The sequence below is a fragment of the Patiria miniata genome, unplaced genomic scaffold, assembly GCF_015706575.1.
Source record: "Patiria miniata isolate m_02_andy unplaced genomic scaffold, ASM1570657v1 HiC_scaffold_20, whole genome shotgun sequence".
NCBI lineage: Eukaryota > Metazoa > Echinodermata > Asteroidea > Valvatida > Asterinidae > Patiria > Patiria miniata.
In genome coordinates this window covers 32542046-32556289 of record NW_024037059.1, presented here as the reverse complement: position 1 = coordinate 32556289, position 14244 = coordinate 32542046, and the positions used below count along the sequence as shown (strand labels likewise).

Here is a 14244-nt window from a genome sequence, read left to right as displayed (position 1 = left end):
ACTGGCACAGCTGCATTCTGTTCCACATCGTGCTGTACACGCGATGCGCGCGCCAATCTTCACATAAGGAGTTGTTTACCACTACTCGTGAGACTGGGGGGTATCCCAAAAAACATGAAGCAACATTGTTGACCAAAATTGTTGGAAATTTATATATTTTGACCAGTTGGAGTCTGGATGTTGATAATTGCGAGTCCAACATTACATATTCCTGTGATTGTGTTTTAATCTTAATTACCCTCGCATTCTGTTCGGGTAATTATCAGCATCCAGACTCAAATCGGTCTTAAACAGAGTGTTTTAAACTGGCCAGGCAAACATTTATTCCCTTGTTAATGAATTTTTCATGTCCATGTCCTTTCAGTGGAACTTCCTACCGAACCCCCTACTGTACCTTCAACTGTGCCTCCTACTGTGCCAGCAACTGACCCACCAACTGACCCACCAATTGACCCACCAACCATCCCCCTGACAGCTCCCCAAACCGATGCTCCACAGCCACAGACCTTGCCTCCAGTTGGCCCTACTATTGGTCAGCCCACAGACTCTCCGGATTCATGGACGACTCCCAGTCCAGATGCTATAATGAGTACCGATGTGCTGGCCATTGATAGCACCTCGGAACCACCAACTAGTACAATTGATGACCAAGGTATTAACCTTATGTTAGTCCCTCTATAGTTTCTTTTCCTTTCAGATCACATTCAGCCAGTACTAAATTCTACACTATTGAGCTACTTGGAGGGTCTAGTAGCTATGCTGAGTGGCATGTTTTACATTTGGCATGTTTGGTGAACATACTATCAGGCATGACAAGCAGGCATTACAAGAACACTCAATGTTCATTACTAACTAACTTTTTTGACCACACAAACTATGTCATTGCTCGATTTGTGCATTTGTCTGATACAGATACGGTCATGATGTGTCCTGCTTATCAGGGGGCTCCTCTGGAAAACAGAACGGGTAGCGAAACAATGACTGACATTCTTCTCATCAACACTGGCAATCCCTTCAACTGCAGTGGTTTCTTGACCAACATTAGTTATTTTTCTGCTGGCGACCATGCATTGGAAGTCAGTATATGGCAACCTAATCACAATGGAGACACAGATGAGTGGCTGTACAGCTTATCTGCCACGGCCGCTCTAGAAGGAGCACACCCGGGGATTGCATCAGTTTCACTCAACAGGGATGACTGGCTTCCTTTTGGTCCTGGGGATGTGATGGGAATCCGCTTTCAGACCTCACCACTGATGTTCAGCGATGTAATCTCATCAGATGAGGAAGCCACACTTTGGATGAGATGGAATCTTGAAGATGGAAGTGTAGCTGGCTCCATCATGGAGAAGAGGGACACGGTCAATGCCACTGCTCTCAACCGTACTTACTCCATCTCTGCAACCTTGAGAGGTACCTTACTTAAAATCACCATAAGAAATAGTATGCGTGCGGGATATGTATGCCAATCAGAAAATAGTGTACGTTAAATCACCATTTTGCATGCGTATGTTACCTCATGCTGTCACACCTCATCTGGCACATCTACCTCATCTGGCACACTTTGGGCAATGTGCATTGCACATGAAAATGTTAACATACTGTATGTATGTGGGTTTCGTGAAATAACCTCACAAAATGGTGATTTAAAAAGTTTTTCTGAGCCCTATACGTATTCCATAAACATACTATTTCTAATGGCCCTATTATAAGGGGTTTGAACCTACAAATGGACTCATACTGGAACACATAGGGTGGTACATTACTGCCTGGTGTTGTTGAGTTGACAGCATGATGTAACAATTTCATATGCTGCTAAGCAACAGACGTTGCTCAGCACAGGAAATACTAAATAAAAAAAACAGGAGACCAAGCAAAATGCCATGCAGTGTATATGACTAATAATTTGTGACTGTTGCTCAACTGATTATGGCTGAGCAGATTAATTTGCTTACTGATGTTTTTGGATCAGTAGCCCCATGGAATTTGGCACACCCACACATACCTTCCATACCTCATGTGGACATTCCTTTGTATTCATGCAGTTAATAAAAAAAACAGAGAAAAACAATTTTAGGTGCACTGTGAACACATTTTCAACCCAAACTTTTGATCATGGTTTTGCACACTGTTCCTCTTCAGTTTCCTAACCCCCAAAATGCCTCTAAAAAGGCTTTTTCACAGAGGGGGAAACGTTGTGTGGACGTGAGTAAGTCCACAAAACGTTCACACTTCCTGCACCCTGTGGACCTCTATTGTTACGAGGTCCACAGAGTGTGCAGTGTTAGAGCACCCATGCACTCAAATCCGTTCCTAGATGCACAACACAAATCTCCAACTTATAGAAACTTCATAAGGAAAAATTACGTTTCACGTAAGAATCCGCTCCTAATGATTAAAACCTTCGAAAGATCCAATAAAATTGTCATCGAAACATCATAGAAATTCATGTACACATAGCAATCCACTCTAGACTGCACCAACTGTGCACAAGTACTGCACATGGTTACACTATGCATGCCATGCATCATGGGCTACACAAAGCCTAGTGCATTTCATCATAGTGTTTCCTTAAATCATCTCACAAAAACCACTACTTAGACTTCTTAAACTTCTCCAGAACTATCATCACACCAGTCGATAATCATAAGCAGATAAAATAAGGGAGTCTACAATGAACAACATCGTATGTCATAATTTTTTTTAAATGAAACCGATGAAAATTATTTGAAAAATTACGATGGAAATAGCTGTAAAAATTAGCCAAGCACTTGCTTTCTAAAGGTTCAATTTTCAAAGTCTCGCTTCTCACTGACGCAACATTGATGTTGCATTTTAACAGTGTGCTCTCTGCTGAACAACACTTTTGATCACTCTGCAACTTTCTACAGCACATGTATGTCCTATCAGTCTATGACATGGCACAAACATGCATTCAAAACATCCATATGTTTGTCCACAAACATAAATCTAGTTTTCACTGACTTTGCACACAAATCACATCATCTCTATGGGTAGGCCCGCCGAATGGCCCCAACGCACGGCCTAGACAACGCTGATTCTCGGGGTCGTGGGCTGTTTCAAAGTACTGTAGTTTCCGTTTTAGGTGTCATAAATGGCTAAAACTTGTGTATAATAAACATTTTCATACCTTTTGTCTTGTGTGCAAATTTTATTTCGTAAAGACTACAGATAACTTCCTGACGGCGAGTTGAATATGGGACTGCAGCACGCGGCGCGATGCCAACCTGGAACTTGTTCCCATCATTTTTCTCTGAGGGCTACATTAAAATGCCATTTTTACCCAGATAACCCCATCGTAGATTGATTAATCAGGTACCAACTTAGAGAGGAAGACGTCATCTTTTCAGTGACGTATGCGCGTTAGTCATTTTTTGAAAGGGGGGAGGTTTTATAACCTACCAAAAAAGTCTTTCCCCAAAACAAGCAGCAATGTCACATAATTCCAGAACGCGCATACGGAATATACAAAATGGGGATATGAAGTCACTATTAAATATGGTTTAATTTTGCCAATAAGTGTCATTAATCCATGTAAAAATCGTCTCCAAAGTTGCCCCTCCCGAGGAAAAAAAATGCCTCTGCACCCGTGTTGCAAGTGCACACAGACCGGGTCAGCGCGCCTGCACACATGCCTGCAAAACACGAGGTCGGCTGGCTGACCACACACGGTTGGCATGGAGTGATTGTGTGTGCATGTGCATATTATGTGTACATGTACTGTATGGGGCTATGCACGTGCAAACGTCGCATAGTGTCAACACTGTTTATCTTTATTGACTTGAATTGCGTCGTTTCATGTATTTTTTTTGTAAGTTTCATTTCTTTTCTCGACCAAATTCATACATTTTCATGGTTCAGGGGCAATTAAATGACATTAATAAATACCTTGGAGAGTTGATGGTTTCTGATTGGTCGAGACTCGATCACGTGGCCGGTCATTAACGGTGATAATGGACCGGCTTCAAAGATCAAGCGAATAAATGGCCCCTGAACCAGCATTGATCAAGCCCCGTTCAGCCCCATGCAAGCCAGTGATTGGTCAAAATATAGTAACAGGCCTGCGGTAGCTTTTAACAATTGAGCACTGCACATGCGCTCAACCCCCATCGCGTGAGACTGACGCGCGCGTACGCAGCACAGTTGCTAGGGATGCGTGCGTACCCGCGTGCGCGCGCGTAAGGAAATTTTGAAATGACATCGTACATTGTTTGTCGTACACCAGTGCAGTATATACTGAGGATGTTTACGACGAAAGCGTAGATCTACGATTTATTTTCTTTGAAACACTTCACCCACCGACATATTTACCTTCCCTAAACCAAGCATCTTTGTAATTCCGGACACAAGGAATGTGTAAACGAGATCTCAGCTTCCTCCATCAGGTAAAGATACGAAAACATTGTTGTAATTTGTTTCGATACGGCAGCAGTTTCTGTTGAGTTTACGTCGTTATACTGTTAAGCTAAAATATGGCCCATGAACATGAACACAAATAAAGTCTGGAAATATCCGGAAAAAAGTCACAAAATTGGAGCATTTTAACTGTTTATTTCGTTATATAGGTATTTATTAATGGGAATAACAGTGTGGGGAGCCGGTCTTCACTGCGTGATAATGACCGGGTGTGGGGGTGACCGCTGTTAATGGACCTCGACTTCGTCTCGGTCCATTAACAGCGGTCACCCCCACACCCGGTCATTATCACGCAGTGAAGACCGGCTCCCCACACTGTTATTCCCTTAAGAATACAGCAGTATAAATGCACATATATCATGTTCAATATCGTAATGAAAGTCGAGCTCTCCGCGCTGCTGTGCATGGATCGTAGCACCGCACCTCGCTGCATGGAGACTAGGTATGGGATCAAGGGCAACGACAGTCTTTCAAGATCGTTTTTGTTTTTAGTGAAATCTAAAATGAGTTTCTAATTATTTAATAAATCATAAAAACAATTACTACTTGCAATTAATGGATAACAAGCTGATTTTGCTTTCAAATTGGTCAGTTGGTTGTGTGCAAAATGCTTTTGTTGATGAATTAGCTAGAAGTAATTAATTTGCATATAGTCGCACACACTTACTCAGTGTAATGCCAAGAGTACATTGCTGCATATGTTCACATAAAAACACTGCCCAAATTTGGTGGATTAAAACAACTGTCTCTTCAAGTTATGGCAGTTTTGAATATTAATTAGGGCATTAAAGTTTATTTGCATACATTTACATACATAAATAGTACAATATAAGCCAGTTTCAAATAAATATTAGTGGTGGAGTTGTTTATCACTTGAGGAACACACCAGCCAAATTTCAGGCCTGGATCTCATACATATCTCAAGTTATGGCAATTTTGCATATCATTAAGGTCAAATTTGCATAATTTGGACTCAAAATTTAAGATTTTCCCTAAAATGCTGATTTTCCCTTAAACTCTGATTTTGTGGTCCTGTATCTCACGAAATGTGTCACCAGTGCCTGTGAAACTTCGTAGATGACAAAACCCTGTAGAACCTTTCAGTTCTGCGAAAATAGAATAAAGAATGCATTAATTTCTAAAGTTATTGTCCAGTAAAAATGGCATAATTTCAGAAAAATGACTTTAAAGTGAGTTTTTAATATACTTTTTTGTACAAAAATGAACAATGGTGGGATTTTGACGCGCTATTTTTAAAAAACAGGAATTTTCTGTTGGTGTTTTACTCTCAAAATTGCATGTTCATCCTTCATAGATTGTACAAAGGTACTTTAACACCTTCAAGTTGCTATAATTTTGAATATATAGCGTCACAAAAGTCGTAATTAATTACTTTTCATAAAAATCAATTATTTTATCAAAAAATAGTCAATATTTGGCACTTTTTTTTTAATCGTAACTCAAAAACGGCTAATTGAAATCCTATAAAGTTATACATTTTTGAAAAGCACTCAATGAGATCTATCCAACTGTAGCTGTTTCAAGACCCTTTTACCATTGCTGAAAATTGGTTGTCGGGCCTACTATGAGAAGACTGATTCCCAGTCCCAATGGTATCAACTGTAACAGAGGGCGGGAACCAGTCCATCCTGTGAGAACTCCATTAATTGTCGGGCCACAAATAAATAACAATTTGTGAGGTAATTTTTCTGTAACTTAATGGCGGCCAATTTGTTTGGGGTTGATGTCTCTTTCAAAGTGACAACTTTTGTTGCTGCTTGAAAAATAGCAATTAAAAACAAAATCTAATTTTTAGGTGAAATTTAGACACTACATCTAAAGTCAAAAAGTTCACAAGATTGTGCTTAATTGAAAAACTGAAATCCCTGACACTTTCTCTATTTCACTCCCTCATACAGTCCTAGCACCAACGTTCAGTTCCACAACAGTTAAAGTTAAAAGCTTTTGATTATTAGTTGGTCACTGCCATTTTTTCACCTTTTACTTGTAGAGTTAACTCTCGTTTTTAATTGCAAGATGAAACTTGACTTATAGGTTCCAATACTAATGATCTAGTCTGAATACTGAAGATAAGGTGACTTTCTTTCAGACAAAGCTCACTGTTTGGTCCCTAATGTTCCCAACGTTGCTTCCACCGATGCCATTGTACCTTACGTGTACGAGGGAGACGACTACTTACTAGATTGCAGAGCGGGCTACCGACCAGTTGGAGGGCGAGTTTACATGTGTCAATCTACTGGGAGATTTGATAGAAACTTGGAATGCCAAGGTACAGTTGAAAGGCCTGTTTCTAAAATTTTGTATTGGTACACTTCGAAAGATTGTGACATTTATTCAGCCCATTTAAATTTCATTCAAACCACATAAACTAACAGGTGGAAAATCAAAAATGAATGAATTTCACTTGTCCTTAAAGAACACTATTATTTTAAGTTGTTTTAACTATGCATAAACATCAGGCTTAATTATTTTGTAGCAATTCCTACCAATTAAGTAGGGCCAAATAGATATTAAAACTTTGCTTAGAATGCATTAAACATTTGTAGCTGGAATGAAGCAATGGTATCCGTCACTACGACTGCGACTTTGATTTTAAAAACAAACGTATATATCTGAAGCATTCCTCAAACAGAGTCGTGTTGACTTTTTTTACTTTAACATTGTCTTACCTGCAGTTTATACTTTTCCTTATTTGAATAGACGATGGAAGTTCCCCATTACCAATCTTCACCGTGGTGATCCTGTGTAAGTTAGCTAAGTTATAATCTAAGCAATTGCACGCTTGCTGTAAAGACTGAGCATAATCTAAAGTTCCATAACTTTAGAAGTAGAATCTCCAGTGCAGGGAGACACTAAGCAAGTATGCAGTTAGTCAAAATTCATAACTAGAAAGGTTGAAACTCCATACTATCAGCCCTACAACAGATGTAGACTGCCCTGGTAATGTCATTTTATTTCATAGACTTGGGTGAATTTTGGTTGTGATTTAAATCAGGAACAATTTAGATTGACATTTGACAAGGTCACATGCTCTTCAGAACTGCAGGATATGTAAGGTGCAAACCACCAAAAAGCTGTAAATTCCTGCATGCAAGCTCTTTAATATTTTGTGATCCCACAGGTAAGTTTGAATAAGAGTTCCTTGCGGCCTACACTTGGGACAGATTGTATACATATTTCTGAAGATCAAGAAATTTCATGACTATAGGTTAATAGGTTTTAGAATTAAGGCTAATTAATTATTCATGACAATTTTTCACTACGCGGCAACCCGTGGTCCAATTTTTATGTTTTTGGTATCAAAAGATGCGCAAAGCTCGAGGCTAAAAAGTCAGAACAGCTCAGGTTGCGAAAAAAATTTTTTAGAGGCCATCGCGGAAAATGTTGAAGGGGGGCGGATTCCACCCCCCCCCCCCCCCCCCCCCGGCCCTATAGGGTTAACAAAAAGCCCAAACTTGTGGGCCTATTTCCCATAAAGGTGGGGGGCTACATTTAGGCCTCGACCAAGAGATTGACAACTGGTTAAGGGGTGGTTTGGGGGGGGGATGTAAAAAAAAATGATACGGCTATCTCTGTTAATATTCAAAAGAAAATTGTCCTAGAGGTCGTAATCTTTCATTTCCAGTGAAAAAAAAACCTGCTCCTGAGCGCTTTTTCTGGTGCTTTTTCTGTCTGATTCTGTGTTATTTTCTGTGAGCCACATTTGGTGGAGTGAAACCAGAAGCCTATAGTCACAACAAGTCTGATGATATTTTTCTTTCGTGCAGTACCTGATGCTTAAATTGGGTTGGCCTTTCACAATTTAAATGACCATTGAACTTTGACCTTTTTTAAAGGTGTTGTTGTCTTGGTATTGATCTGTCTGACTGTGTTTGTCATCACCTGCATGATGATGTGTTGCAGTTCTGGGGCCAAGCGCTCTGGGGAATCTGCACCTGCCAATGTGAAGACGGAGGCTGACACCAGGTTTGTCGGAATGGTTTCTACTAATATTCAATTTATAGGCTTTGACCCAGCTCAGGAAGTTGGGAAGGTACACTGTTCCCCTCCCCTCCACCACCCCATCATCAACAAAAACAGGAACGATCCTATACAAAACATAAAATGTTGAAAATACACAAAAAATAACAACGTATGGAAAAATTGGTAAGTACACAAAGAATCACAGAGTGTGTTGGTATGTGTGCAGGTTGTGGAAGAGTTGAAATGATGTACGAGAAGTGATCCTTTTTCTTGGGCCCCTCCCCTTTGTTTTTAATACGTGGCTGAACAGAGTAGGCATAAAGGTACAGCTAGGCTATTGGTACTCAATACATGGGACTTGATTCCATAACAATTAACTGGTAATTTTGGTGGATTCAGAAAGGGTTTTTGAAAATTACCTATTGAGTTAATGGTATTTTCATAAATCAGACCTAACATTCACCCAAAATTGCTGATTGCTAGGTCATCATGTAAATGCCGCTTGCCACAATAATGGCCTGAAGAGATGGAACATTGATGCTTGCAACTTGGGTTGGTTCATATGCTAGATGTGTGCTGGTATGGTGTTAGCTGTTGTTTTAACAAAAGATTTATCTATTTTACATGTATATACCATCATCTAAAATATTGACTGACTTTGAGAAATTGTAATATTTTGTTAAAACAATTTGTATCTGTTGGCAGCTCCAAGTCTATAGACCAGCCAGATGCTGGCATGGGTGATACCAATAGCATGGATGACAACCAATTCCTCATCAACATTGACTCAGAAAATGGCGAGCCAGATGAAGTTGCCAACCCTGTGGCAGAACAGGGTTTGGAAGTGCCAGCGCCTGAGGAGACTTCACCCCTACCGGACTCAGATGCCCACGGCATGGAGAATGGCATTGCTAACCCAGAGGCCAATGTGGAGGGCACCCCAGTCATGGAGAACCCTGTTCATGATTCTGATGTAAGTGTCTACCGTCCGTTTGTCTACTCAACTCCCACGGGGGGACTGCTGGCTGAATACCCTCCCCGTACTCCTCCCCCTGCTCCCCCTGTGGCCCCTCCCCCACCTCCAGTTGGAGGTACTAACACTGAAATCACCCCTAGCAACCCAGTGCCCCTTGCACCAGTGCCACCTCCACTCTACCTTCAACCTACCATCCCAGTAGCGCGTTCTGATCAGCCCCCACCGGATAGTCCAGATACTGGGTCCAATGCCGCCCTCATTAGCGAGGATCAGTCAGATACTTTATCTAATCCCAGCCAGGGAGGGTACTCTTCGAGGCGTATTGGCCAGAGCATTTCCTCACGGCTCAGCGTCTTTGAAAACTAAATGCTTCATTTATTATTTGATGAAATGCAAATGCAGCAGCCATCTTGAATTTATGATGCCATTTTAGGCAAACAATTTCCAAAATAAGTTGCTCAACCTTTTCAAATCAGCAATTAGGCCAAAAAAAAAAAAGTCTCCGGTTTCTGGTATGGAGCTTGCCCAAAAAGTGGTGCGGCGACGCGGCTTTTTTTTTTTTTTAAGCTGATTTTTTTGCTTCAAATGTCGGCTGATGACTGCAAATGGTGCCCGACTAAACTTAGTGCAAATATATGGGAGTCCAGAGAGGCCACATAAAGCTTATTCTCGACCATAACCCAATCTAAAACACGTTAAAATTGTGCAGCAGCAGGATTCCAGTCAAACCAGTGAGTTTGGCGGTTTTAAGACATCATCTTTAATTGAAAAAAAAAACTTTTTCATTTTGCCGACGCGCATGGCTACGGCGACGCGCGCGCATACCAGAAACCGGAGACTTTTTTTTTTTTGGCCTTAAAGTCCCTTTTTCTGCGATTTTGTGGGTATTTTTCGCCAAAACCCTTTCTTTTCGCGAGTGGCTGTTTATTTTAACGTCCGTGGAAAGGAAATAGCTGTAGTTATTGTCTAACATTTACCATGATAAAGGTTATGAACAGCACCCCCATAGGAAGATGGTGTCGCGCGCCCCCCCCCCCCCCATTGTAACCTCAAGCCACTCCCACACACCCCCCTAGGGTGAGAACCTGGCTACGCTGCTGCATTGTAATATGTTATGTAACAAATCATTTAACCTGGAATCGTCTGTGGATGTATTTCATTGTGTTGTCTCTTAAGGCCAGTGGCGGCGCTACGGACAGGGGGGGGGAGGGGGGGCATTTGTTTCCTTGCCCCCTACCCCAGTTTCCCCCCCCCAATTTTCCCTCAATACTTTATCTACAAATACAGTCATTTTGTTTATTTTCTTCCCTGTTTTCGTAACAAGTTGAAGATAGAGAGGTTGTGTGGACACATTTTGGGCCAATGAAAGCATTATAAACATTATTAAACATGCCACATGCATAAACACAGCCGTAGATAGTGTGCAGCCAACGTCTTTGTTGTACATTTGTTATGTACACCATTCTGCATTTTGATACCATTTCTCATTCATAAAAATGACTACACTTCTAAGTTGCAGCTCTAGTGGCTTTTTTCGGGACCATTGACAATGGGCATGCGCATGCATACACAGGCTTTTAGGTTGCCATTTTATTGGGCTCTTCCTTACTTTTCCATTAGATTTTGGATATCATCAGATTTTATTTTGACTGCTCCCAAAAATATTTCCTTGCCCCCCAATTTCCCCCCAAATTTTAGAGTCTGGCGCCGCCACTGCTTAAGGGCTGCATTTTTTCTAATAAAGGTGTCATGTTGAAACAGTACTCACTTGCATAAACATTAAATAGTGCAAATTAACTGGAAACAGTTGCATGATATGTTTCATTTTTGCTAATCTTTCCCTTTTCTGTCAGTCACTTTTTATGCAGCTCATTATCTCCTTGACCAGAAATGGTTAATTGGATTGGGACCAGAAATGGTTAATTGGATTGAAAATTTCAATCTTGTTCAAATTGATCATGTGCGTTTTTTTATACTAAATGACAAATTGACTCGGCATAAGATGCGACTTGGCAAACTTATTATTGTTTTGTTTTGTTGTTCTTAATATTTTTGGGGGGAAATTTAAGAAATTAATGATTGGACAATGTCTAACATTTCCTTTGATAACTTCAAAGGTCTAAATTTAACAACTGCCTGTGAACATCTGAAGAAATGCTTTACATGTTCTGGTGAGTTGTGGTGATATTCCTGGCTTAAAAGGTAATGGACCATTTCATCAGCTTGGTAAAGGCTTTTATCATTAATCCTGTAAAATCAGTCACCTTTCATGTACATTGCTATCACCCATAACCTTGAATGATTCATGTAGTTATAGCAACAATATCTTTTGATAATCAGCAACTAAAAAAAATAATCAACCTGTCTTAATTTGGTGGTTTGTCTTGTGCCTCTTTAGTTTTGGTTGAGAGTTACTTCTTTGTCCCATACTCATGGATCCCGATCCTTGCCTGCTCCCAATCACTTCAAGTTTTTCAGACATCGTTTTAAACAAAATCTGTTGTAATTAATGCCCAGTTTTAATTTACTCATTATATGCTGCTGTACTACTCACACTACAATTGATTACAAATGAAAATATGACTGATATATATAGTGTAAATTAATTGTAAATAATGCGTGGACATATATTTTTACTAAAATCATTTAAGGCAATTGTAATGTTATATTTATAGGTTGTACGCTATGAGAAACACCAATAGTAGTGTACAATCTAAAGTTTATCGCAGAATACATTTTAAAGTTGTATTCTTTTGAAGACATTTGTTATTGTTGGTTTTGTTTTGTTTTTTTGCTATTCGCATACTCAGTGCTGTACCCAATATCAAATCTTCCTGACACAAAATCCAACTGACAAAAACAGACTGTGATTGTCTTACCTTAGGATGTGTTGGAGTAAAGGAGAGATGTATTCACAACATCCTATGAAGTTGAAGGTGTGTCGCATGACCTGATGATGGATGAGTATGCCAATGTAAAACCGTGTCTAAGCACAAGTTATTATATGGGATACTGTTACAAGTTTCCCAACATTGTTAGTACATTATCTTTAAAACTGTGGTGGTGGTCATTTAAGTATTCATCAAAAGGAAATTCATATACACTCAAGACAGTTTACCCATTCCTACTGGTCAAGAGCCTGTCACATAGGTGGTTTTAAATGGTTGATAAAACACCAACTGGTTTTATACACTTTTCCCCGGCACTGCTTTGTTCTGCGCCACATTGTGCAGTATGCACCACGCGTGTGCGAATCTCCATGGACTTATTCACGAGAAAGCCATTTTGGTCGGGTTCCCTGAATGTATTTTATTAACCCTAACTTCCTAGGGGGTGTGCAAAATTGTTGCATGGGAGGATGCCAGATTATTTATACATTCTAGCCTCACTTTCATTTTTTGTGACTTAAACATTAGGGTATATTTAATCACAAATTGTACATTATTCATTAGAGCAGACTGGTATAATGCGTCATTAACTTTGTCATTACTTTCATTTCTCTTCGCAAGTTCTAAAAATGAAGATTTTACCTCACTTTACATTCAATATGGCCGACTTGTGAATAAGGCCCATATAAAGAAATTTTTAGTACTACTCACGTGAGGCACATACCATAAAGCTGGAGGGGTGTTTCACAAAACATGAAGTAAACTTGTTAAAGAAAATCGTTGGAAATTTATAATTTGTGACTTGTTTTGATTTTTTGACCGAAAGGTACAGGAATAAATATGTGCTTTGCCGGCATTAAACAAGTACTTTCAAAACCCGGTAGGAGCTTGTTCACAGATTATCCACGTACTTGTTTAAAACCGGCCATCACAAATGTATTCCCCTTTTAATATACTGGGTGTTTTAAAAAAAAAAAGATAATCCTAATTTAAAGGGTTAATACGGCCAGAATATATGTTTACCAGCAGAAAGTAAAAGCTACATGCTTTTCAATGATACCTTGGTTACTTTCCAGGGTCATGCATTATTGAGCTCCATTTTCTTGAAAACATGGTGCAAAATTGGGGTTGGTTCACTTTCTTGTCAAACAATATCGACACAGTGTGCTGGAAGACATTCAAGATGAAAGAGCACAACCACTTACAAAATTGAAGAAGACTCAGGTTCTTGTATAATCTTGAATTTTATTCATGAGTACTAGTTCAACTTTCCACTTGCAACACCAGGAAAATGTAATCTTCAGTTTATCTGTGGTGGGCTCAAGATGGCACACCAGCCCACCATTTCCTTGCTGTTCGAAATCGCCTGTGGGAATGCTTTCACAAACGAGACTTTGCCACCCCGGTAGTCCCCAGGCCACCAGACCTCATGCCATGTGACTTTTTTGGGGGGGTCATTTGAAGAACAAAGTGTTCAGCACCCTACTGCGCAACATGCAGGATTTGCGTAACTGGCTTTGGTGCGAAGTGGATATTTTGTGAGAAGATCCAGATACCGTGAGCTGTGGACAACATGCGGCGTCGATGTCAACTGTGTTTGGAGAGGGGAGACCAGGAGAGTGCCTTGGCAAGTGAGGGAAAATCAGAAACTTATGCTTAAAAATGTTTCACTCATTAATAAAATTGACCTATCGCTGTTTACCAACCCCCTTAGACAACCCTATGGAATTCTTGTTCGTAAGTTTTTTTGTCTCAAATTTTGCGCGTTCCGCATCCATTGGTAATTGGACAATATTTCACAAGCTGCGTTGATGCGATTCTACCGCTAAAGGTTAATTAACCCTAAAGGGCCGGGTTATTTTTACCATCTTTTAGGGGGGGGGGAAGACGGACTCCCCCCCCCCCCCCCCCGTCATCGTCCCCCCCCCCCCCCGACCCTTTTAGAGTGAAACGAATCAA

The 14244-nt window shown here is 40.3% G+C and overlaps 1 protein-coding gene across 6 annotated transcripts in view; it reads left to right on the top strand.

The window, feature by feature from the left end:
- The window catches only part of LOC119728708 (soluble scavenger receptor cysteine-rich domain-containing protein SSC5D-like), a 58853-nt gene extending 44813 nt beyond the window's left edge, over nt 1–14040 (top strand). For 2 of the 6 annotated variants that reach the window (XM_038201042.1, XM_038201043.1), the window contains exons 7-12: nt 365–652; nt 913–1413; nt 6548–6727; nt 7159–7203; nt 8295–8424; nt 9127–9914. In XM_038201042.1, coding sequence (XP_038056970.1) covers nt 365–652; nt 913–1413; nt 6548–6727; nt 7159–7203; nt 8295–8424; nt 9127–9763 — 1781 coding nt within the window. In that variant the 3' untranslated portion in view covers nt 9764–9914. Of the gene's footprint in view, nt 1–364; nt 653–912; nt 1414–6547; nt 6728–7158; nt 7204–8294; nt 8425–9126; nt 9915–11514 lie in introns of those variants that run through there. The other 4 variants (XR_005271128.1, XM_038201046.1, XM_038201045.1 and 1 more) reach the window with 4 other exon arrangements.
- Nucleotides 14041–14244: the final 204 nt, after the last annotated feature.